This window comes from Tachypleus tridentatus, chromosome 12, assembly GCF_004210375.1.
Source record: "Tachypleus tridentatus isolate NWPU-2018 chromosome 12, ASM421037v1, whole genome shotgun sequence".
Lineage (NCBI taxonomy): Eukaryota > Metazoa > Arthropoda > Merostomata > Xiphosura > Limulidae > Tachypleus > Tachypleus tridentatus.
Window position 1 is genome coordinate 126,155,727 of NC_134836.1, and position 24,642 is coordinate 126,180,368.

The 24,642-nt window shown below is 33.6% G+C and overlaps 1 protein-coding gene across 5 annotated transcripts in view; it reads left to right on the forward strand.

Moving 5' to 3' along the window:
- The first annotated feature begins 4,700 nt into the window (after positions 1–4,700).
- The window catches only part of LOC143234629 (uncharacterized), a 45,407-nt gene continuing 25,465 nt past the window's right edge, over positions 4,701–24,642 (forward strand). The window contains exons 1-5 of one of the 5 annotated variants that reach the window (XM_076472100.1): positions 5,383–5,564; positions 7,017–7,626; positions 12,265–12,387; positions 17,090–17,181; positions 21,382–21,436. In XM_076472100.1, coding sequence (XP_076328215.1) covers positions 12,334–12,387; positions 17,090–17,181; positions 21,382–21,436 — 201 coding nt within the window. In that variant the 5' untranslated portion in view covers positions 5,383–5,564; positions 7,017–7,626; positions 12,265–12,333. Of the gene's footprint in view, positions 4,807–5,381; positions 5,565–7,016; positions 7,627–12,264; positions 12,388–17,089; positions 17,182–21,381; positions 21,437–24,642 lie in introns of those variants that run through there. The other 4 variants (XM_076472101.1, XM_076472102.1, XM_076472098.1 and 1 more) reach the window with 4 other exon arrangements.

Sequence of the window (24,642 nt, forward strand, 5' to 3'; positions counted from 1 at the left end):
ATCTACATCAGCTAAACCAAACAGTAAAGTATTAGGAAAGGTGGGGGACATGTTAATAACCCATCTGCCCTTGTTAAACTTTGTGTACAATTTGACCCTTCCATTCCCCATAATATAAGTATTAAAAAACAGTACATTCCCCATAATATAAGTACTAAAACACAGTTCATTCCCCATAATATAAGTACTAAAACACAGTTCATTCCCCATAATATAAGTGTTAAAAACAGTTCATTTCCCATAAGTACGAAAAAAACAGTTCATTTCCCCATAATATAATAGTCACTCAACTCTACAATCATGTCACCAAATATTCTCACCCTTTCAACCATGGGGATGTTAAAATGTGACAGTCAATTCCACTTTCCATCGGGTGAAAGAGTACCCTAAGAGCTGATGGTGGATGGTATTAAATAGCTGTTTTCTTCTACAATAGTATTAGCAAATTAAATATAGGGTATGTATCGCATATAACTCGATTACTTCTGCACAAATTGAGTAAACGATTGATTTCTTACTCTGATGTATCAAGTGGAGTGAATTTCACATAAGTGATATAAAAGCTTTCCTTTTACTATCTGCCAGTTAAATAGCAACATGGAATCTTCAAAAATCACGTCAAAAATGATAATTAATCATTAAATTCTAGTAATTTAACTTTCATTTAACAATTAATTTAACCAAAAATACATTAAAATGAATGTTTTCTTTGTTTGAAGAAAAAGAGTAAGAAAGCCAATGATTTTCACTGGTCAGTCTAAATCCTTGTATCTGTTTAGAGCTATATTAATTTTATTGTTTTAGGTTAAAAGAGAGCTTGACATGGCCAAGAGGTAATGGCACTTGACTCATAATATGAGGGTCAGGGGTTTGATTCACCATTACACCAAATATATTCACCCTTTCAGCCATTGCGGCATTGTAATATGGTGGTCAATCCCACTCTTTGTTGATAAAAGAGTAACCCAAGAGTTGATGGTGATAACTAGCTACCTTCCCTCCAGTCTTGCACTGCCAAATTAGGGATAGATAGTGCAGATATCCCTTGTGTAGCTTTGCACAAAATTAAAAAACAAACAGATTAAGAGAGTATTATCACTTCATATATGTAATGTACTAGCCCTCATTGCTGATGGTCATTCCAAAAGAACATAAGGGGTGATCGATTCTTAAAGTATCACTTGAAGTAGTGTATTTCAATTTACAGCAATTATTCTTGATAGAAAGCAGATGTGACACCATTGGGAAATGACCCAGAACAAAGTATCTAGAAATAAAAGGAACCTGACCAATGTTCTTGATGGACAATGTCTTTGATTTTCCACATATAATCTGGCATGGCCAAATGGTTAGGCTACTTAACTCACAATGTGTGAGTTGTTGGTTAGAATTCCCGTCCACCAAACATGGGGGGCATCATTATGTCATGGTCAATTCCACTACTTATTGGTACAAGAGTTGGTGATGGATGGCTAGTACAGATAGCCCTCGCGTGTGTGTGAAATTCAAACCGAACATTTCCATATCTCAGCTAACTCATTCCAAAGCTGTTGCACATTATCTTTGAACTTTAATAGTGGATCCTTACTCATCAGCTGGGGATCTTTCTTTCTTTGGAAAGGGCTTAAACTTTCATCCATTTCACGACCTTTAGTTGAAATTCTGGTTAGGATAGTTGGTTGTTGTAGCATGGTACTTTGGATTATAGTTGGGGTGTTCTCAGGAGCTACAGTTCTGGTTGTCATTCAGTCTGTGACCAAGAATATTTGGGTAGTGATGGAGGATGATGATCTTACATTTCTGCTGGTAAACTTTTGATGGCCTTGCTGCTATTTGTAGTCTGGATGAAGCAAAAGTTTTTGTTGGTGATAAAGTTTGGCTCTTCTGGTGCTTGGATCAACACTGGCTGAAATTTGGTTCTGGAAAGCTCTTCACCTTTAGGATGTAATGGTCCTCTTGAATGTGGAGAAGTACAAAACATTACTCCACAGTACATCATCTAAAGAGCACTTAATGATCTGGTAGCCCTGATGTCTTCATCAAGTCCAACGTGATCAGATTCACTGGCATCGCTACCTGAGACTGTGTAGCGGGCAGGCTTGGTACCAAAGAGAAGCTACATGATACTTTTAGACACAGTGGCCTAAAACTGTTTATACCTTTTTGTAAATTTTGAACAGGCTTCCATGTAGCCCTGTGTGTATTACTTGTAGACAATTATTTCGTTGTTTTTCTGTATTTCCCTTTTCTCCAGGGTTCATTATTCTTCTAATTGAACAACATTCAGCTAACATATATTTACTGACATAGATACCCAAAAACACCTGTAGCTAATATTGCATCAGTATTCCCGAGTCAATCCATTCTGATATAACATGTCCTAATGGTTAAAGCAACAAGTAAGCCGCGAGATCGAAACCTTTTGCCTAACATTCGTCCTTTTAGCTGTGGAAGTATTATTATGTAATAGTCAATCACATTACTCCTTGGTAAATAGCTCAAGAGGTGGCAGTGGTTGATATTGACTTGCTCTTTTCCCTCTAGTTTATCAATTTGAAAATTATGGACGACTAGCGCAGATATCGCTCGACTAATTTTATGTAAAATTAATAAACAAGACAAATCCAATTCGATCCGTTAAGATAGCCGGCATCACAGGTAAATCCAGTGACATACAGCCTTAGCTCGTCTACATGTTCAAAACGCTTGGATGTGCCGTTTGACTGTTGCAGCTCATAACTTGATGATGGATCAACCTATCGGAGAACAAGGTGAGAATCGTTCCATATGGAACTGAGTTGCTTCTGTGCTGCTGGTTCACGCCAATGATAAACGAAGTTTTCATGCTTAATCAATAGTTCCCTAATTGAACTAACATAGCGACTGTTTTTTCTGTATGGTGGCCTTTCTGATTATCTAGTATTAATACTGACCTTAATCACTTCAGGTTTTTTCAGACGACACTGTGGCACACCTGTTTTAAGGGCAGACCATTTATTACATACAAAGGAAACCATATTTTATGAACAACCATGAACATGTTCGTCAAACATTCATTTGACTCCTATAAGTTCAGATGCATGAAGTAGTATGAAGTACAACAAATGTCATCAGTTCTCTCAGAGCTAGTAACACACCAACCAAAGATGCACGAAGTAGTATGAAGTACAACAAATGTCATCAGTTCTCTCAGGCTAGTAACACACCAACCAAAGATGCATGAAGTAGTATGAAGTACAACAAATGTCATCAGTTCTCTCAGAGCTAGTAACACACCAACCAAAGATGCACGAAGTAGTATGAAGTACAACAAATGTCATCAGTTCTCTCAGAGCTAGTAACACACCAACCAAAGATGCATGAAGTAGTATGAAGTACAACAAATGTCATCAGTTCTCTCAGAGTTAGTAACACACCAACCAAAGATGCATGAAGTAGTATGAAGTACAACAAATGTCATCAGTTCTCTCAGAGCTAGTAACACACCAACCAAAGATGCATGAAGTAGTATGAAGTACAACAAATGTCATCAGTTCTCTCAGAGCTAGTAACACACCAACCAAAGATGCATGAAGTAGTATGAAGTACAACAAATGTCATCAGTTCTCTCAGAGCTAGTAACACACCAACCAAAGATGCATGAAGTAGTATAAAGTACAACAAATGTCATCAGTTCTCTCAGAGCTTGTAACACACCAACCAAAGATGCATGAAGTAGTATAAAGTACAACAAATATCATCAGTTCTCTCAGAGCTTGTAACACATCAACCAAAGATGCATGAAGTAGTATAAAGTACAACAAATGTCATCAGTTCTCTCAGAGCTTGTAACACACCAACCAAAGATGCATGACGTAGTATGAAGTACAACAAATGTCATCAGTTCTCTCAGAGCTAGTAAACACACCAACCAAAGATGCATGAAGTAGTATGAAGTACAACAAATGTCATCAGTTCTCAGAGCTAGTAACACATCAACCAAAGATGCATGAAGTAGCATAAAGTACAACAAATGTCATCAGTTCTCTCAGAGCTAGTAATACACCAACCAAAGATGCATGAAGTAGTATGAAGTACAACAAACGTCATCAGTTCTCTCAGAGCTAGTAAACACACCAAGAATCTGACTAACAGTTTCTATAGATTTTATTATTAAATCATTATATTAGAAGCAGCAAGATAAAATACATTTTTTTCACCAAACCCAACAGTTTACACAACTTAAAGAATAGTTGATTGCTGAAGTTAGTTCATTGGGTTTAGTAAATGCCATCAAATTGCGCTAAAAATTCTTCCAGCAATTGTAGTGAAATGTGCTAATACCTTAATTTACTTGATGAAGCAATCAGTAACGACTAGTGACCACCAATTACCTCATTCAGTCTCCAGGAGAGGATCAGCAGTATCCAGGGGAATTTCCTGCAAAGAAGAATGAGCAACACCCACACCATTCACGAGCTGATCCATTAAGGACTGTGGTTAGGGTGCTAAACTGACAACTGATACCTGTCACCAAGTATGTTCGACATTTTATCTATAGCAATTTTATAATGTGACAGTTAATTCTATTATTATCATATTCAAATTAGGGACCACTAGATCAGATATCCCTCATGTGCCTTTTCATGAAATTCAACAAACAAAATCTTAAAGAGGGCGTTATATTCCGTTCACAAGTCTACAATTCCTTACAGGAAGGTGGAAATCTAGAAAATTCAAGAGACGTGCGAAACGGAGCAAGATTACTATTTATTTACTTCTAAGATGATGATTTAAGACAACAGCTGGTGTTTGTGTAGTTTTTAAGTAAGGTTGCTGTATTGTTTATTTATCGTTGTTTTCATTAACACAGTTGGTTATGCTAATTTGTATATCGAATGCCATTACTTCTTATTTTTTATATATTGTTTATTATTATACTTTTATTATCGTCACTTATATAAAATACATTTTATGTTTCAAACCTTAACAATAATATCATTACATTTTAATAACATTTGTTTGTCAAAAAAAAAAGACATTTATAAGATATCTTGCAATATTTTTAATTTAAATAAAATAATATATTTACAGATAATTGTTTTCATTTATTTTTCCCGTCCCACCAAATATGCTCGCCCTTTCAGCCTTGGGGGCGTTATAAAGTTATAGTCAATCCCACTATTTACTGGGAAAAGAGTAGCCAAAGAGTAGGCGGTGGGTGGTGATGACTAGCTGCTTTCCCTCTAGTCTCACACCACTAAATTATGGACGGCTAGTGCAGATATCTTTGGTGTAGCTTTGCGCGAAATTCAAAACAAACAAACAAACATTTATTTTTGAACCCGAATGTAATATTTACATTTTACATTATTATTATAAAGGTTTTTAGAATTGAGCACGTGCTTAGCACGATACAGACGTTATTGTTTGCGTTATGCGAGAGTGGTACTGTATTAATTATAACATGCATAATAGATATTTTGGGTTTGGAGTACAATAGGTGAACTAATAGTTTAGGTTTGTAATTATCGTAGAAAACAAATTGAAGATCATTTATTTTCGTTATGGTAAGATATTACAAGGTACAAAATATAATGAAGCTTTTATTTAAAACCTTAAGTTTTGTTATTCAAGTTTAAACCAACAGAAAAAGGAAAACCTACTATTTTAACCCTACAACATTACTTGTACTAGTAGTGCTACAACTTAACGTGAAGATGACCTAAGAATGTCTAAACGTAGTTCTGTATTTTATTTTAATTAAAGTTGTAATAGCAATACCAGCAGGCTTGAGAATGAATTATTAGTACAACTTATATATAATAATAATATACTATTTGTATTAATACTGAGGGTGCGGAGACTTACGTCTCCCCGACGTACAATCTGCACCGTTTACCATTACAAATAATATTACTATTAGCTGTAGTATAATTTTTCCTATTTACCATAGAATTCGTAAAGGTGATTGATAAGTTATGTTAACACATGGCATGGTGAGGTTGTTTCTAATTTAAATTTTAGGTCATTTTAGCAACTTCAAACACAACATTCGTCATCGACAGTGGTTATTATTTTCAGAAGTTATGAGAAAACTGTGAAAGTAAATTGTAACATTCATTAACAATTACTTGTTAGCAGTAATATGGAAATTAATCTTTCGTATAAAATCGAAACATATTGATAATACTAAGAGTGTACATTTTTATATTCTGTTTTTATTTTGTATTACATCCAGTTTCTGGGTCTTTTATCATTGATGGGTCAGTAGACAATGGACAGGCATTTTGCACTGGATTAGAGAGAGTTGCTTATCTTGTATCTGTTTGTAACCCTTTCATTACTGTTTGGTAATATTTGTTCCAGTGTGTATTTGTGCAGGAACGGTGGGACACCACATATCTCATAAAATTATGTAGAACATGGTGCTATTGTCCTTTTGGATTTCTCAAGTATTGCAGGTAGCATTGCTTGTCTGATGTGCCATGCATTTATGGGCTGATGTTCACTTTTGCAAAGGATTGTGACAGCAACAAGCTTTTAGAACAATCTGTGTGAATCTGAAGGTGTTTATAAATATTACTGTTGTAAATATTACCAATCATTTGTTTTCCATCTAAAGATTTTCAGTTGGACACTTACTTGTGTGATAGAATGTTTATTTGTGGGACATAGAAATAGATATTTTAATTGGGAAATTATGTTCCACTGTACCACTGAATATTAGTCAGTGCTTTCTTCAAGTGTTGCATAATTATAGAAACACATGGTAATACATCGTATAATTCCATTGTAGTTTACCATTAAAAAAATTTTTTCTTCAAACATAAAAGTTTGAAAATCTCTGCACTAAATTTTGAGTGTTGCAATTTAACTGGATAACTGTCATAACATTCCATTTGGGCTCTTGTGTTTAACAAATTTTGAGTGTTGCAATTTAACTGGATAACTGTCATAACATTCCATTTGGGCTCTTGTGTTTAACAAATGGCTTACAGCTCAAAGTACAAATGTTTTTTGTAATTTTTCTTTAGAAGCTCAAAGAATTTATTGAAGAAATGGTTTACCAAGGATTGCTGAGGTAGATGATAGTGAAAACTAACCAGACAGTCACTGACCATGACTACCAATAAAGAATCTAGCCCAGAAACTTTCAACAGCCGTGATGGAGGAATTTCTACACATGAAGGATCATATAACAGAGTTTGAGATGTTGTGGTGAATTTGGCAAGGAATAATTAACTTGTGAAAACATTTCTACTCAAGGAAATCAATTCTGACTCCTAGGGACTGTCATCAATGGTGACATAATTCATCATTCTAGTTAAGAGTTAGACCTATTCATGAGATTATTTCCCAACAGCTTGGTCACCTACATAACATAATGCACAAGCAGGAGATAAGAAATCCATAAAAGAACAACTAGGGAAAAAAATCCTCCTAAAATACATATTGCTGAAATGATCTTGTGTTATAATAACAGACAGTTTTATTTCTCAGTGAACACTGTGTCCATAAAATCAAGTTGCTTTTATGAATATTCTACTTCCATGTTACCAAGGGAACAGACAGTGTATGCAACTTACACTACACTGACACCTGCCTGTCAGAAATGTAGGACTGATAGCCCAAAACAGCATAGAGGTGAGTTAATGACAAATTCAGATGGAGGTTTTCCCACAAATGTTATCTCATCTACAGTGGAAGACACTTGTAGATGAGTCATGACAGAGTTAGTAAAACCTCTTGAAGCACAAGTTGTGATATTGTGCTGGAAATTTTAAAAGTACGGTATCATATCTGGTGCTGTTTACTTGTAAGTCTTATGGAGAGCATAACTTGCTCTACATGTACCAAGTCATGCTACAATGTTTAAAAGATAAACAAGAAATTTTATTGGGGTGTGAAATTGCTGTCTACACAAGAAAGTTAATGATTTTAAATGATTTTCACACAGGTCTTGACAAATGAGATGTCAACTTTGAAACATAAGTTGGATAAGGTGATATCGAGGCTGATGTTCCTTTTCATCAAACTATTACATTTAATAACAGATTCATGTGAGATGTTGACCTGACGGACTAAATGAGTGTGATAGGCGATGCAGTAAATCCTTGAAAAAAAAAAACATTTTACACTTCACTGGTGCCTTCAGTGGTAAATGTCTGGGTTGTCTCCAGTAATAGGAAGTACATTAATCAGAACATCCTTGTGGCATCAACACAGAATATTGAGGAAGTATATAAATCAGAACATCCTTGTGGCATCCACACAGAATGTTGAGGAAGTATATAAATCAGAACATCCTTGTGGCATCAACACAGAATGTTGAGGAAGTATATAAATCAGAACACCCTTGTGGCATCAACACAGAGTATTGAGGAAGTATATAAATCAGAACATCCTTGTGGCATCAACACAGAATGTTGAGGAAGTATATAAATCAGAACATCCTTGTGGCATCAACACAGAATGTTGAGGAAGTATATAAATCAGAACATCCTTGTGGCATCAACACAGAGTATTGAGGAAGTATATAAATCAGAACATCCTTGTGGCATCAACACAGAATATTGAGGAAGTATATAAATCAGAACACCCTTGTGGCATCAACACAGAATGTTGAGGAAGTACATAAATCAGAACATCCTTGTGACATTAACACAGAGTGTTGAGGAAGTACATAAATCAGAACATCCTTGTGACATTAACACAGAATGTTGAGGAAGTATATAAATCAGAACACCCTTGTGGCATCAACACAGAATGTTGAGGAAGTATATAAATCAGAACATCCTTGTGACATTAACACAGAGTATTGAGGAAGTACATAAATCAGAACATCCTTGTGGCATTAATACAGAGTATTGAGGAAGCACATAAATCAGAACATCCTTGTGGCATTAACACAGAGTATTGCCGTTTAAGGAAGAAAAGATTTGGGTATATATAGAAGGCCAGTTATCTATCCTTGAAAAACAACAACCAAAAGATGTGGAAACACCTTTCTATTGGTAGACTGAACAGAATGTGCCAGAGAAATAAAGAAAACAATCACCCATGCCAGACTTTACAAAACCTGTTTCATCCATATCACAGGAAGTGTTCACTCTGAGCCAGACTTTACAAAACCTGTTTCATCCATATCACAGGAAGTGTTCACTCTGAGCCAGACTTTACAAAACCTGTTTCATCCATATCACAGGAAGTGTTCACTCTGAGCCAGACTTTACAAAACCTGTTTCATCCATATCACAGGAAGTGTTCACTCTGAGCCAGACTTTACAAAACCTGTTTCATCCATATCACAGGACGTGTTCACCCTGAGCCAGACTTTACAAACCCTGTTTCATCCATGTCACAGGAAGTGTTCACTCTGAGCCAGACTTCACTTTACAAAACCTGTTTCATCCATATCACAGGAAGTGTTCACTCTGAGCCAGACTTCACTTTACAAACCCTGTTTCATCCATATCATAGGAAGTGTTCACTCTGAGCCAGACTTCACTTTACAAACCCTGTTTCATCCATGTCATAGGAAGTGTTCACTCTGAGCCAGACTTCACTTTACAAACCCTGTTTCATCCATGTCATAGGAAGTGTTCACTCTGAGCCAGACTTCACTTTACAAAACCTGTTTCATCCATGTCATAGGAAGTGTTTGTCAAAGACAGACAGACACAAAAGATTTCTTGTTCATTGTCTGATTTTTTTTCTCACACAATATTTTTTGTGTTGTTTGAATTTCTTTAAGGATGTTGTAATGTTTTATGTAGACTTTCACATGTCATAAGCAGAGAGAACCACTTGAATATTGTTTATTTTATTTTGATATACTGTGACTAAAGTATCTTCAAAATATGGTATGTATGAATCAGTATTATCTCTTAAGATGAATGAATTTTCTACCTTCTGAATTGATTACATAGAATTGTATAAAATTCTTGATTTACTTTTAATAATGTGTGTCCATAAACAGTTGGTGGGACACGTAACATGACAACACGTCATAAACAGCTGATAGGACACGTAATCCAACAATGCCACTTGTGATATATTTCCTGTATGCAAATTCCATGAACCACATGTAGGAAAAATTACCAGAAACTGCATAAAGCACTTTATTGGTATGTTCTGAAGGCCACAACAAAGAACAAGGCCTGCTAACCCACAGACTTGCATCTAATATCCAAGAGATGTGCTCTGATGGCAAAAGTATTTCTGTAATAAACTACTTTATGTAATTTTACTTATTATTTTTATAGTAATATCTTATAAGATGCATTAATGTACAGTATCATCTGAAAAAATACATTGCTAGAAAATTTATTTAATAACAATGCTTTACAAATATAATTTATACATAATATACATCAGTGATAGTCTTGAAGCTGACTGCATGTAGGAGGGGGGGTTGAGTTACTGGAGAGAGGAGTGGGACTATCCACTTTTTCCTGAGATATAGGTGTAGCTATCAGTGAAAGAAGTGTTAGTGAGTTGTCTTGATTTTTCTTTTTTTAATGGTAAATCTCTTGGTATCAAGACCTGCATCTCACTTGTCTCTGTACTGCTGCTCTCTATATTAGCTTCTGTTGCTTCTTTGATCTTCTTAAAGAGGTCTGAGAGCACTTTGGATGCAAGAACCTTCTAGTGGGATCTCTTCAGCAGTATCACCCAGCTCTGTGAGGTGTTAACACTTCCCGTGTTAATTTAGTAACACCTCCACATCAAACTTATTGAAACCAACCTGTTGTGTAAGCTGATGCAGTGTTGTTGGGAATTTGAGGCATGTCAGATTTAAAAGTGACTGTCATTTATATAGTCAGCTTTTCCACACACTACTCCTGCGTGTTACAGTTAGTTCCCAGTGTTTTCCACTGCTTCCATCAGACACTACTCATGTATGTTATGAGTTATTCTATAAATAGGTATATGTGTGATATGAAAGAGAACACTATTGGAAGCACATTGAAAACTGAATATAGATGAAGAGTATTCACTAATGAATGTTGATCTCAGAAGTGAATGTTTGATACATTTTTTAATAAGTTTCCTTCTCGTGTTCCACTGTGGAACCAAATCTGGGTTATTGATAATACGCTCGTACAGCTGAAACACTACCCTAATTCCCATTCTGCATGACGGAAATCTACAAAACACGTAATATGTTACAAGATGGTTTGTGGAAAGAGAGAGGGATACTTTGGAAACAGAAATACTACAAGTCATTAATAGCCTAACAAACACTTTTCTGCTACTTTTTGAAACACATTGGGTGAGAAGGCAGATAAGGTCATTCTATAATAACTGACCACACTTATGTGTGCATGTTGCTGTATGTTTTATTTTTCATGACTGAGTGTTACTTTGGTTCATTGTAATAAATAATTGGAAATTTTGACTTTATCAGAGGTTGATGAGAATTCTCAGAGAAATGTACATTTTCAGAGCTTTGAATACCATAGTGCATAAATTATATTTCAGTAGTGTTACATTTCATGAAAACTAGTGGCTGTGTGAGGACAGCCTTGAAGGGTCGAATGGACATCTGTTGTCCATAAGTTATGTTGTTATGATGATTGTGTTAGGACTGGCAATATGGTTATGATGATTGTCGGTTTAGAGAATTTAAAATTAAGTGAACAATTGATTTATGGTATACAAATACTGTAACCCTTCATGTGAAAAACATTTTCAATTTTTTAATCGTGAAAGGAGCAAGTTCGTGCTGTAGGAAATTAGCAACCGATAGCATGATATGTGGTAGGGCTGAGGCTAGGTCTCTTCACTGTTCATGAGGCTACTCTAGTATAGTAATGTTGTTACAGTTTTATCAGTCTTTCAAATTAAGACTAATCAAAAGTACATTTATCATGGTTTAATGTTATTAGTATTTTACTATTAAACTAGCTAATTAGGGTTTGATCCATGTTTTATTTTTAAAGGGCTCATTACAAATTTTCAGATTTTTCTTTTTTTTTATATTATGTCATGTACCACCAATATTAGCTCCACGTAGAGCCAGTTTGTATGCGTATCACGGTTTAAAGAATCCATGCCTTATATAATAAGTGGCAGTTTGATGTCAAAGTATAACACAGATGAAAGCAGAGAAACAATTTGTACCTTACTTTCTGAGGAGATGGTTATAGTAGAAGTAAAACCATTTGATGGTTGGAAATGGAAGTCAATGAGATGTGGCTCATAGTTAGAAAAGTTAGTTTGATACATTAATATATTTTATTGTCCTGATTTAAAAAATTGTGGTGTTTCTTATTTTAGTCTCTGAACTACAACAGTGATCCCTCTCTGTCTTCCATCACTGCTTGTGACCCTGGTGTAGCAATTCCTATGGTGGGAACTCTTATTCCTAACAGGATATTTGTTGGAGGAATATCACAAAATGTAAGTGAAGTTTCAATTGTTTAGAGGTATTAGTGATTTTGTGTATATAAACCTGGTCGACTAGCCAGAGGTATTAGTGATTTTGTGTATATAAACCTGGTGGACTAGCCAGAGGTATTAGTGATTTTGTGTATATAAACCTGGTCGACTAGTCAGAGGTATTAGTGATTTTATGTATATAAACGTGGTCGACTAGCCAGAGGTGTTAGTGATTTTGTGTATATAAACCTGGTCGACTAGCCAGAGGTAATAGTGATTTTGTGTATATAAACCTGGTCGACTAGCCAGAGGTATTAGTGATTTTGTGGATATAAACCTGGTCGACTAGCCAGAGGTATTAGTGATTTTGTGGATATAAACCTGGTCGACTAGCCAGAGGTATTAGTGATTTTGTGGATATAAACCTGGTCGACTAGCCAGAGGTATTAGTGATTTTGTGGATATAAACCTGGTCAACTAGCCAGAGGTATTAGTGATTTTGTGGATATAAACCTGGTCAACTAGCCAGAGGTATTAGTGATTTTGTGTATATAAACCTGGTCGACTAGTCAGAGGTATTAGTGATTTTATGTATATAAACGTGGTCGACTAACCAGAGGTATTAGTGATTTTGTGTATATAAACCTGGTCGACTAGCCAGAGGTATTAGTGATTTTGTGGATATAAACCTGGTCGACTAGCCAGAGGTATTAGTGATTTTGTGGATATAAACCTGGTCAACTAGCCAGAGGTATTAGTGATTTTGTGTATATAAACCTGGTCGACTAGCCAGAGGTATTAGTGATTTTGTGGATATAAACCTGATCGACTAGCCAGAGGTATTAGGGATTTTGTGGATATAAACCTGGTCGACTAGTCAGAGGTATTAGTGATTTTGTGGATATAAACCTGGTCGACTAGCCAGAGGTATTAGTGATTTTGTGTATATAAACCTGGTGGACTAGCCAGAGGTATTAGTGATTTTGTGTATATAAACCTGGTCGACTAGTCAGAGGTATTAGTGATTTTATGTATATAAACGTGGTCGACTAGCCAGAGGTATTAGTGATTTTGTGTATATAAACCTGGTCGACTAGCCAGAGGTAATAGTGATTTTGTGTATATAAACCTGGTCGACTAGCCAGAGGTATTAGTGATTTTGTGGATATAAACCTGGTCGACTAGCCAGAGGTATTAGTGATTTTGTGGATATAAACCTGGTCGACTAGCCAGAGGTATTAGTGATTTTGTGGATATAAACCTGGTCAACTAGCCAGAGGTATTAGTGATTTTGTGGATATAAACCTGGTCAACTAGCCAGAGGTATTAGTGATTTTGTGTATATAAACCTGGTCGACTAGTCAGAGGTATTAGTGATTTTATGTATATAAACGTGGTCGACTAACCAGAGGTATTAGTGATTTTGTGTATATAAACCTGGTCGACTAGCCAGAGGTATTTAGTGATTTTGTGTGTATAAACCTGGTCGACTAGCCAGTGGTATTAGTGATTTTGTGGATATAAACCTGGTCGACTAGCCAGAGGTATTAGTGATTTTGTGGATATAAACCTGGTCAACTAGCCAGAGGTATTAGTGATTTTGTGTATATAAACCTGGTCGACTAGCCAGAGGTATTAGTGATTTTGTGGATATAAACCTGATCGACTAGCCAGAGGTATTAGGGATTTTGTGGATATAAACCTGGTCGACTAGTCAGAGGTATTAGTGATTTTGTGGATATAAACCTGGTCGACTAGCCAGAGGTATTAGTGATTTTGTGTATATAAACCTGGTCGACTAGCCAGAGGTATTAGTGATTTTGTGGATATAAACCTGGTTGACTAGCCTAGCAGTCAGTCCACAAGATCTTTTAGCAGTTGAACATGTACCTATTTCGCATTGTAACAAGTTACTCAGAATTTAACATTGGGCAGTTAAACAAGCCTTATAATATAATGTATAGCATACACTTTACAGTTACAACTGTTCTTGTTAAAAATTAATTCAAAAAGTTCCCTATTATGTTTACAAATAAATGTTTTGTCATTTTTCATGTATGAATACATTAATGCATGTAAACTATAAAAAATAGAACACTTTCAAAGAAAGGGTGGTGATTAGTGAATACATAGAAAAGTAGTCAGATATTTAAAAGCACTCAAGTTTTAGGTGTTTTTATGTGTGATCCTATGTGGGAATTCTTTACCAGAAAACACAGAGCCGAACAGTAATAACTAAAGCAGTAGTTCATATCTAGGTAATTGTAATACTTATCAGGGTTGTATCATAAAACAGGTAATCATAAATTTGGTTTATATGTAATATTTCAGGTTTTGTATGTCCATCAAAATTTTAAGAGAATTCCAAGATACTGCACGTACTATTCCACATGTTCTTTGACAGGCTTAGAAACCAGTATAAATCTCAGTTACTAAAGCTGTAACCAGTGAAATTCAAGTTAATATTTACCTATGTTGTCTGGTTAATTATTAATAGATTAAAAATTCAGATAAACTAGTTAGAGAAATATATTCTCATTGAACATGTGAAGGACTGTAGTAAGAGAGATTGTTTTATACCTTAGTTTTTAGCAGTAATGAAAATGTTTTATGTGAATAATTGTTTATTTTATTAATATCTTCTAAAGAAGAGTTACTACTGGGTAGAAAACAGTATCTAGGAAATTTGTATATACAGACTATCATTCCTTCCTTTATACATAAAAACAAATTGATGAACTGCATATGGAGTGGTTTGAGCCCTTTTTCTATTGGAAAAGGTCCAAGAAAATTGATAACAAAACTAACCAGCTTCAAAGTTTGGAATTAAATAGTCATTAAACATTTCCTTTCTCATCTACTGGTCACAAACTGAAAGTTCATAGTCATTAAACATTTCCTTTCTAATCTACTGGTTCCAATGTTTGAAAGTTCATAGTCATTAAACATTTCCTTTCTCATCTACTGGTTCCAATGTTTGAAAGTTTATAGTCATTAAACATTTCCTTTCTCATCTACTGGTTCCAATGTTTGAAAGTTCATAGTCATTAAACATTTCCTTTCTCATCTATTGGTTCTAATGTTTGAAAGTTTATAGTCATTAAACATTTTCATTCTAATCTACTGGTTCCAATGTTTGAAAGTTCATAGTCATTAAACATTTCCTTTCTAATCTACTGGTTCCAATGTTTGAAAGTTCATAGTCATTAAACATTTCCTTTCTAATCTACTGGTTCCAATGTTTGAAAGTTCATAGTCATTAAACATTTCCTTTCTAATCTACTGGTTCCAGTGTTTGAAAGTTTATAGTCATTAAACATTTTCATTCTAATCTACTGGTTCCAATGTTTGAAAGTTCATAGTCATTAAACATTTTCATTCTAATCTACTGGTTCCAATGTTTGAAAGTTCATAGTCATTAAACATTTCCTTTCTCATCTACTGGTTCCAATGTTTGAAAGTTTATAGTCATTAAACATTTCCTTTCTCATCTACTGGTTCCAATGTTTGAAAGTTCATAGTCATTAAACATTTCCTTTCTCATCTACTGGTTCTAATGTTTGAAAGTTTATAGTCATTAAACATTTTCATTCTAATCTACTGGTTCCAATGTTTGAAAGTTCATAGTCATTAAACATTTCCTTTCTAATCTACTGGTTCCAATGTTTGAAAGTTCATAGTCATTAAACATTTCCTTTCTAATCTACTGGTTCCAGTGTTTGAAAGTTTATAGTCATTAAACATTTTCATTCTAATCTACTGGTTCCAATGTTTGAAAGTTCATAGTCATTAAACATTTTCATTCTAATCTACTGGTTCCAATGTTTGAAAGTTCATAGTCATTAAACATTTCCTTTCTAATCTACTGGTTCCAATGTTTGAAAGTTTATAGTCATTAAACATTTCCTTTCTCATCTACTGGTTCCAATGTTTGAAAGTTCATAGTCATTAAACATTTTCATTCTAATCTACTGGTTCCAATGTTTGAAAGTTTATAGTCATTAAACATTTCCTTTCTCATCTACTGGTTCCAATGTTTGAAAGTTTATAGTCATTAAACATTTTCATTCTAATCTACTGGTTCTAATGTTTGAAAGTTTATAGTCATTAAACATTTCCTTTCTAATCTACTGGTTCCAATGTTTGAAAGTTCATAGTCATTAAACATTTCCTTTCTAATCTACTGGTTCCAGTGTTTGAAAGTTTATAGTCATTAAACATTTTCATTCTAATCTACTGGTTCCAATGTTTGAAAGTTCATAGTCATTAAACATTTCCTTTCTAATCTACTGGTTCCAATGTTTGAAAGTTTATAGTCATTAAACATTTCCTTTCTCATCTACTGGTTCCAATGTTTGAAAGTTTATAGTCATTAAACATTTCCTTTCTCATCTACTGGTTCCAATGTTTGAAAGTTTATAGCCATTAAACATTTCCTTTCTAATCTACTGGTTCCAATGTTTGAAAGCTCATAATCATTAAACATTTCCTTTTTCATTTACTGGTTCCAATGTTTGAAAGTTCATAGTCATTAAACTGTGATTATTCTTAGGATTCAAGGTTTTTTATCCATTATGAATATTTGTTATTTTTCTGAAAGTTCTCCATTTTGTGAGAAATGCATCAGTAACAGTAAGTTTGGAATTTATATCTTGTTGTGTAGAAGATGCTTCATATACAAATTTGTTGTTTTTGAAAAATCTTTCTGTGATTTTTGTTACAGACAACAGAGGAAGACCTGCGAGACTTATTTTCCAAATATGGCATTGTAAAATTTGTAAAAGTCATTGTTGACCGTGCTGGAGTTTCTAAAGGGTTAGTGTTTCTGTGAAGTATCACATTAGTTTGTATCATAGTATTCAGTAATTGTATTTTCTAATAATTTTTATAGCAAGGATTGGTTTTACCAACATTATTTTGTTTTGTTAATTTACTGTAAATTCGATTTTGGTCAATTTTTTTTTAGAACTCATGTTTTTCAATAAAATCGGGTTTGACACTTCCTTGTTTGTGTAGCAGACTGTAGATCTAGGATTTTGTTGTTAACACTCCATTACCGTTTTAAAAAAAGTGTAATTACTACTCTGGGTCTGTGGACATACCATAAAACAATTGATGGTCAAATATCACTATTCAGTCTACAGGAGTATCCAAGGTGTTTGAGGTAGATGGTTTTGGCACTCCTTACTTAAATACACCTGTCTCTGGTTAGCTTATTTATATTTGTGCAAAAGTCAGTAAACAAATGACTTTATTTAACTTGCACAAACAACTGTTATAAACATGGATTTCCAAGTTTTTCAATTAAAAAATAATTTACAAACTAAATAAGATAATTATGGAAACCTAAATTTGCAATAGTATCAGTTAATACAATATATATTTTTGCTTTAACCTTTGCCACAGATATAGATATGAATGAAAAAACTGATGTAAAAAAATAATTCCATTGAAAATTGACAAACAAGATAAATACAATAAGCCTGTAAATAAATCAAGGCTGCCGTAAAGTTTTAAGTGTGACCAATCTGATATGGAAAGGTATGAATCAGAATTATATATTGACATTTTTATTTACTAGGTGGTGTGACATCACAAAATAAATGGTCACTTTTGGGAAAACAAAATGTAACAAATCTTTCTGTTGCAAAATGTTTACACACACTAACCTTAGATGTGTTTGCTTCAAGGATTAAAATTTCTAAGGAAGAGATATTCTTTGTATTTAATGGTGTTAAAAAACAAAGGAATATGGATCATCTTGGGGTGCCAAGAACATAAAGAAACTAATCATTCATACTTCAGCTGTGTTAAGTAAAGTGTAGCATTTTGTAATGGAAACTACATTTCACGACTATTGTCAAGATGCACAGATGTGCATAGTCATTGAATAACTACAATTATTTTGTTTCATTCAGCTTAGAACAAGGTTCTTACCAACATATTGAAACTATGCTTGTTTTCATGTAAGAAAACAGTAGTTTGACATGGTATTGTTGCTCATATTATTTTGTACAACAGTCTAACACGGTATTATTGCTCATGTTATTTTGTACAATAGTCTGACACGGTATTGTTGCTCATATTATTTTGTACAACAGTCTGATATGGTATTGTTGCTCATATTATTTTGTACAACAGTCTGACATGGTGTTGTTGCTCATGATATTTTGTACAACAGTCTGACATGGTATTGTTGCTCCTATTATTTTGTACAACAGTCTGACATGGTATTGTTGCTCATGTTATTTTGTACAACAGTCTGACATGGTATTGTTGCTCCTATTATTTTGTACAACAGTCTGACATGGTGTTGTTGCTCATATTATTTTGTACAACAGTCTGACATGGTATTGTTGTTCTATTATTTTGTACAACAGTCTGACAGTGTATTGTTGCTCATATTATTTTGTACAACAGTCTGACACGGTATTGTTGCTCATGTTATTTTGTACAATAGTCTGACACGGTATTGTTGCTCATATTATTTTGTACAACAGTCTGATATGGTATTGTTGCTCATATTATTTTGTACAACAGTCTGACATGGTGTTGTTGCTCATGATATTTTGTACAACAGTCTGACATGGTATTGTTGCTCTATTATTTTGTACAACAGTCTGACATGGTATTGTTGCTCATGTTATTTTGTACAACAGTCTGACATGGTATTGTTGCTCCTATTATTTTGTACAACAGTCTGACATGGTGTTGTTGCTCATATTATTTTGTACAACAGTCTGACATGGTATTGTTGCTCCTATTATTTTGTACAACAGTCTGACAGTGTATTGTTGCTCATATTATTTTGTACAACAGTCTGACACGGTATTGTTGCTCATGTTATTTTGTACAACAGTCTGACACGGTATTGTTGCTCATGTTATTTTGTACAACAGTCTGACACGGTATTGTTGCTCATATTATTTTGTACAACAGTCTGACATGGTATTGTTGCTCCTATTATTTTGTACAACAGTCTGACATGGTATTGTTGCTCCTATTATTTTGTACAATAGTCTGACATGGTATTGTTGCTCATATTATTTTGTACAACAGTCTGACATGGTGTTGTTGCTCATGTTATTTTGTACAACAGTCTGACATGGTATTGTTGCTCATATTATTTTGTACAACAGTCTGACATGGTATTGTTGCTCATATTATTTTGTACAACAGTCTGACATGGTATGGTTGCTCCTATTATTTTGTACAACAGTCTGACATGGTATTGTTGCTCCTATTATTTTGTACAACAGTCTGACATGGTATTGTTGCTCATATTATTTTGTACAACAGTCTGACACGGTATTGTTGCTCATATTATTTTGTACAACAGTCTGACATGGTATTGTTGCTCTATTATTTTGTCAACAGTCTGACACGGTATTGTTGCTCATATTATTTTGTACAATAGTCTGACACGGTATTGTTGCTCATATTATTTTGTACAACAGTCTGACACGGTATTGTAGCTCCTATTATTTTGTACAACAGTCTGACACGGTATTGTTGCTCATATTATTTTGTACAACAGTCTGACACGGTATTGTTGCTCCTATTATTTTGTACAACAGTCTGACACGGTATTGTTGCTCATATTATTTTGTACAACAGTCTGACACGGTATTGTTGCTCCTATTATTTTGTACAACAGTCTGACATGGTATTGTTGCTCATATTATTTTGTACAACAGTCTGACATGGTATTGTTGCTCATATTATTTTGTACAACAGTCTGACATGGTATTGTTACTCATATTATTTTGTACAACAGTCTGACATGGTATTGTTACTCATATTATTTTGTACAACAGTCTGACATGGTATTGTTGCTCATATTATTTTGTACAACAGTCTGACACGGTATTGTTGCTCATATTATTTTGTACAACAGTCTGACATGGTATTGTTGCTCATATTATTTTGTACAACAGTCTGACACGGTATTGTTGCTCATATTATTTTGTACAACAGTCTGACATGGTATTGTTGCTCATATTATTTTGTACAGCAGTCTGACATGGTATTGTTGCTCATATTTTGTACAACAGTCTGACATGGTATTGTTGCTCATATTTTGTACAACAGTCTGACATGGTATTGTTGCTCATATTATTTTGTACAACAGTCTGACATGGTATTGTTGCTCATATTATTTTGTACAGTAGTCTGACATGGTATTGTTGCTCATATTTTGTACAACAGTCTGACATGGTATTGTTGCTCATATTATTTTGTACAGTAGTCTGACATGGTATTGTTGCTCATATTATTTTGTACAGTAGTCTGACATGGTATTGTTGCTCATATTATTTTGTACAACAGTCTGACATGGTATTGTTGCTCATATTATTTTGTACAGTAGTCTGACATGGTATTGTTACTCATATTATTTTGTACAACAGTCTGACATGGTATTCTTACTTATGTTATTTTGTACAACAGTTTGACACGGTATTGTTGCTCATATTATTTTGTACAGTAGTCTGACATGGTATTGTTGTTCATGTTATTTTGTACAACAGTCTGACATGGTATTGTTGCTCATATTATTTTGTACAATAGTCTGACATGGTATTGTTGTTCATGTTATTTTGTTTGTCTGTTGATCAAATTGGCTTTTATGCCAGTAGTTTTAGCTCCATTGCAATCAAAGTCCATCTCAGTCCTGCTAAGATTCTAATTTTCACATTTCTAACTAGTTTTAGCTGTAACAAGCATATTGATTGACCAAGGACTGAATTATTAAAAGTGTCAGCCTAGTGCTGGTACTAAATGAAGACTGGCACCACTACAGTTTTGTGGATGATCCCCCATTGTTCTGTCATTAAGCATACAGTATTTATTTTCAAGGCTTTAAATTATTATTTCATAAGCACCCTGTGCTTATTTTACCATGTATCACAAACCTTTCCAACAGAAGTAATTGATACTTGTTGATAAGAGACAGTTTTTCAAATTTAATTATACAGTATTGAGTATTTAAGTGGATGTATTTTTTCTGCTCTATAGGTATGGTTTTGTGACATTTGAAAATGAAGAAGCAGCTACACTAGTCCAAAATGAGGTGAGACTTTCTGTTTCATCAACAAGCAGCTGCATTTTAATTTTAGTTCAAGTTTACTTCAGTGGTACTCAAAGTGTGGTGCTTGTTAAATGTCCATATTACAAACAAAAAACAACAGAATGTTTACCTTATAGAAATCTATGAATTTTTCCAGTGTTCTGTAGTATTTATCCGTATTATTCAGTTCAACCATACTTGTAAATATAAGTTTGCTTTATTTTGCCTTGTTTTTTAAAGTAACTTGTAAGTAATTTTAAAACGCATATCAATAAACAAAGATTAGTCCAGGACTTTAAATTGCAATTTGTATCATGTAGAAACTTTTGTCACTTTTTTCCAGTTTGAAACAAGATGTGTAGATTGTATGTACAGGGTAATCAAATCCAGGTGTCCATTTTTTATGTTTTGTTATTTTAAATTTTTTTAGTTGTTAGTACAAGTGTGGTGCATAAGTTGTTTTAATATCAATGATCTATTTATCTCAGACTAATGGAATTATTATAGGAAGCCAAATCATAGATCATTATTATTTTGGAAAGGTAAGTCTAAGAGCATTTGTATGTGTAAAACATGGTCATCAGGAAGAATAGATTCTTGAAACGTTTGAGTACGATGCAGGTAAAAACACTATTAAAGTTTTGATGACAAGGAATCCACTTCAGAGATGACGTGAACGAATAGTTAAAAAAAAATCTTTATTGCAAATTTAATTCAATAATAAACATACAACATTTCAACAAGGCTTAGTGATCATTATGTGATCAGGTTTGGTACTGAAAGTTGCCTCTGCAAACTATTAGGAACTCCTGAACCATTACCATTGGACCCAAATTTTGACATGGTTGAATTCTAAGCCAGCTGTTGTAATCTGTGTATTTATAATTTTGTTAAAGTTGAGAACTTGGAGTACTTCTTCTAAATGATCCGAGTCATTATGTTAAAAATTTATTGTAGGTGGTTAAATTGATATATGCATGAGTTTAAATTAAAATATGTTTTTATTGTATTGGCAATAAACAATTTTTAAAGTTTAAGATATATTAGGTATCAAATGAGGATTTTATGTTCATGTATTTTTACTATGAAATATGATGGAAGGCTTAAATTTTAGGTGAATTTATTGTTGTTATTCTAAGGTGTTCATTTACTTTCAGGTGACATGTATGGTTGTTCCTCTTGTAAAGAGTTGGCTTCTTTTATTATTCCATGTAACCCAGCACTTCTCTTTGTAGTAGCTGTATTGTGTTTGTGATAAATTGAATAAACAGTGTTTGTAGATGTCATGAATAAATTAACTCTTTACTTTGTTTGTGTGTTTCTTTTAGTTTTCATGGTAAAATGTGATTGGGTGATGAACTTATATATTGTGGATAAACAAAATTAAAACTTTATATGTAAACATTTTCTGGTTTCTTCTACATATAATATGAAACCAATACTTGTTTTATGTAAAACATTTAATAAAACAGATATACTTGGTTTCTTCTACATATAATATGAAACCAATGCTTGTTTTATGTAAAACATTTAATAATACAGATATACTTGGTTTCTTCTGCATATGATATGAAACCAATGCTTGTTTTATGTAAAACATTTAATAATACAGATATACTTGGTGTCTTCTACATATAATATGAAACCAATGCTTGTTTTATGTAAAACATTTAATAATACAGATATACTTGGTTTCTTCTACATATAATATGAAACCAATACTTGTTTTATGTAAAACATTTAATAATACAGATATACTTGGTTTCTTCTCCATATAATATGAAACCAATGCTTGTTTTATGTAAAACATTTAATAATACAGATATACTTGGTTTCTTCTACATATGATATGAAACCAATGCTTGTTTTATGTAAAACATTTAATAATACAGATATACTTGGTTTCTTCTACATATAATATGAAACCAATGCTTGTTTTATGTAAAACATTTAATAATACAGATATACTTGGTTTCTTCTACATATAATATGAAACCAATGCTTGTTTCTTTTATAATGAAAAAAAATTATTTTTTCATACAATTGATCTCATTTGCAGTATACACATATTTAGGCTTAATCCTTTATAAGTTTGGTCTTTATTCGAACTACCTGTTAAATGTAGTTTTCATGCATGCAAAATGTCACTGCATCATTCATGTTAATTGTGATAAACTGTTTTATTTTAATTTTGTGTGTCATAACTGAGAGACATTTACCTTCTTTTTGATTTCCATGTGTTCATACTGATTCTCTGATATCTTTGAAACAGTGCAGGTTTTAAATAGGTCACATAAGATGTAATAACCTAATATGTACAAGAAATCAAGAGAAGTCATACACTAACAAACTTTACTTTTCTGGTGATTTATAACTGGTTTTAGTAAAATTTATTAATCTTTTTTCACTAGATTTAATAGTTGCTCTTGTTAAATAGGGTTAGGGAGTTTGATTATTTTAATGCTAATTACACCTAAAGTAAGTTTTTCATAAAGGGATTTCGTTTTTGAATGTTTAAAAGAATATGCTAGTTTTTACCAGAAGTGTTATTGGACTTGCTGTCACTTGTTCAAGTTCATTTTCAAGAGTGAAGTTAAGATCTGTGGATTAGGTTTAATCTCAGTAATGTAATGAAGGGAAACATTATTAAGGTTAAATGGTGTTATTGCTTCACAGTTTTGTTAGAGCACATCTGCTAAACAGAATTGATTTTATGTTTCAACTGTAATTATTTCTTGTTTCTGTGTTATGTGTAACAATAGCTGTGGTCGAGTGATTAATAAATGTTGGTACTTTACATTGACGGACTCGATTGAGATGTCTACTCTCCGATACTCATCATTATGAAGGAAAAGAGTAGCTTGTAGATGTGTAATTAAATGGGGTGTCACCAGTGTTGATACTGGTGTGAGTGTACTGAGCAGGGCTTCCCTGATTCACAGAGATTTAGCTTTTCATTATTGTCCTCAGAACTTCAACTTCTGTTTGTTTTAGTATTGTACTTGTATGTAAAAAAACGACATATCACTCAGTACCAGATGGACATTCAAGAATTGCAGCAGGAAGGTGCTTATGTTGGCCACTTGAACTAATAGGTTGCTAAGTGCTGTATGTGTACAGCGTGCGTGATTTGAGAAAGATGATGGTATTATTGTACAAGTAGATATACCTTTTTAACAGGTGTATTAGCATATGTTATCTTGGTGTAT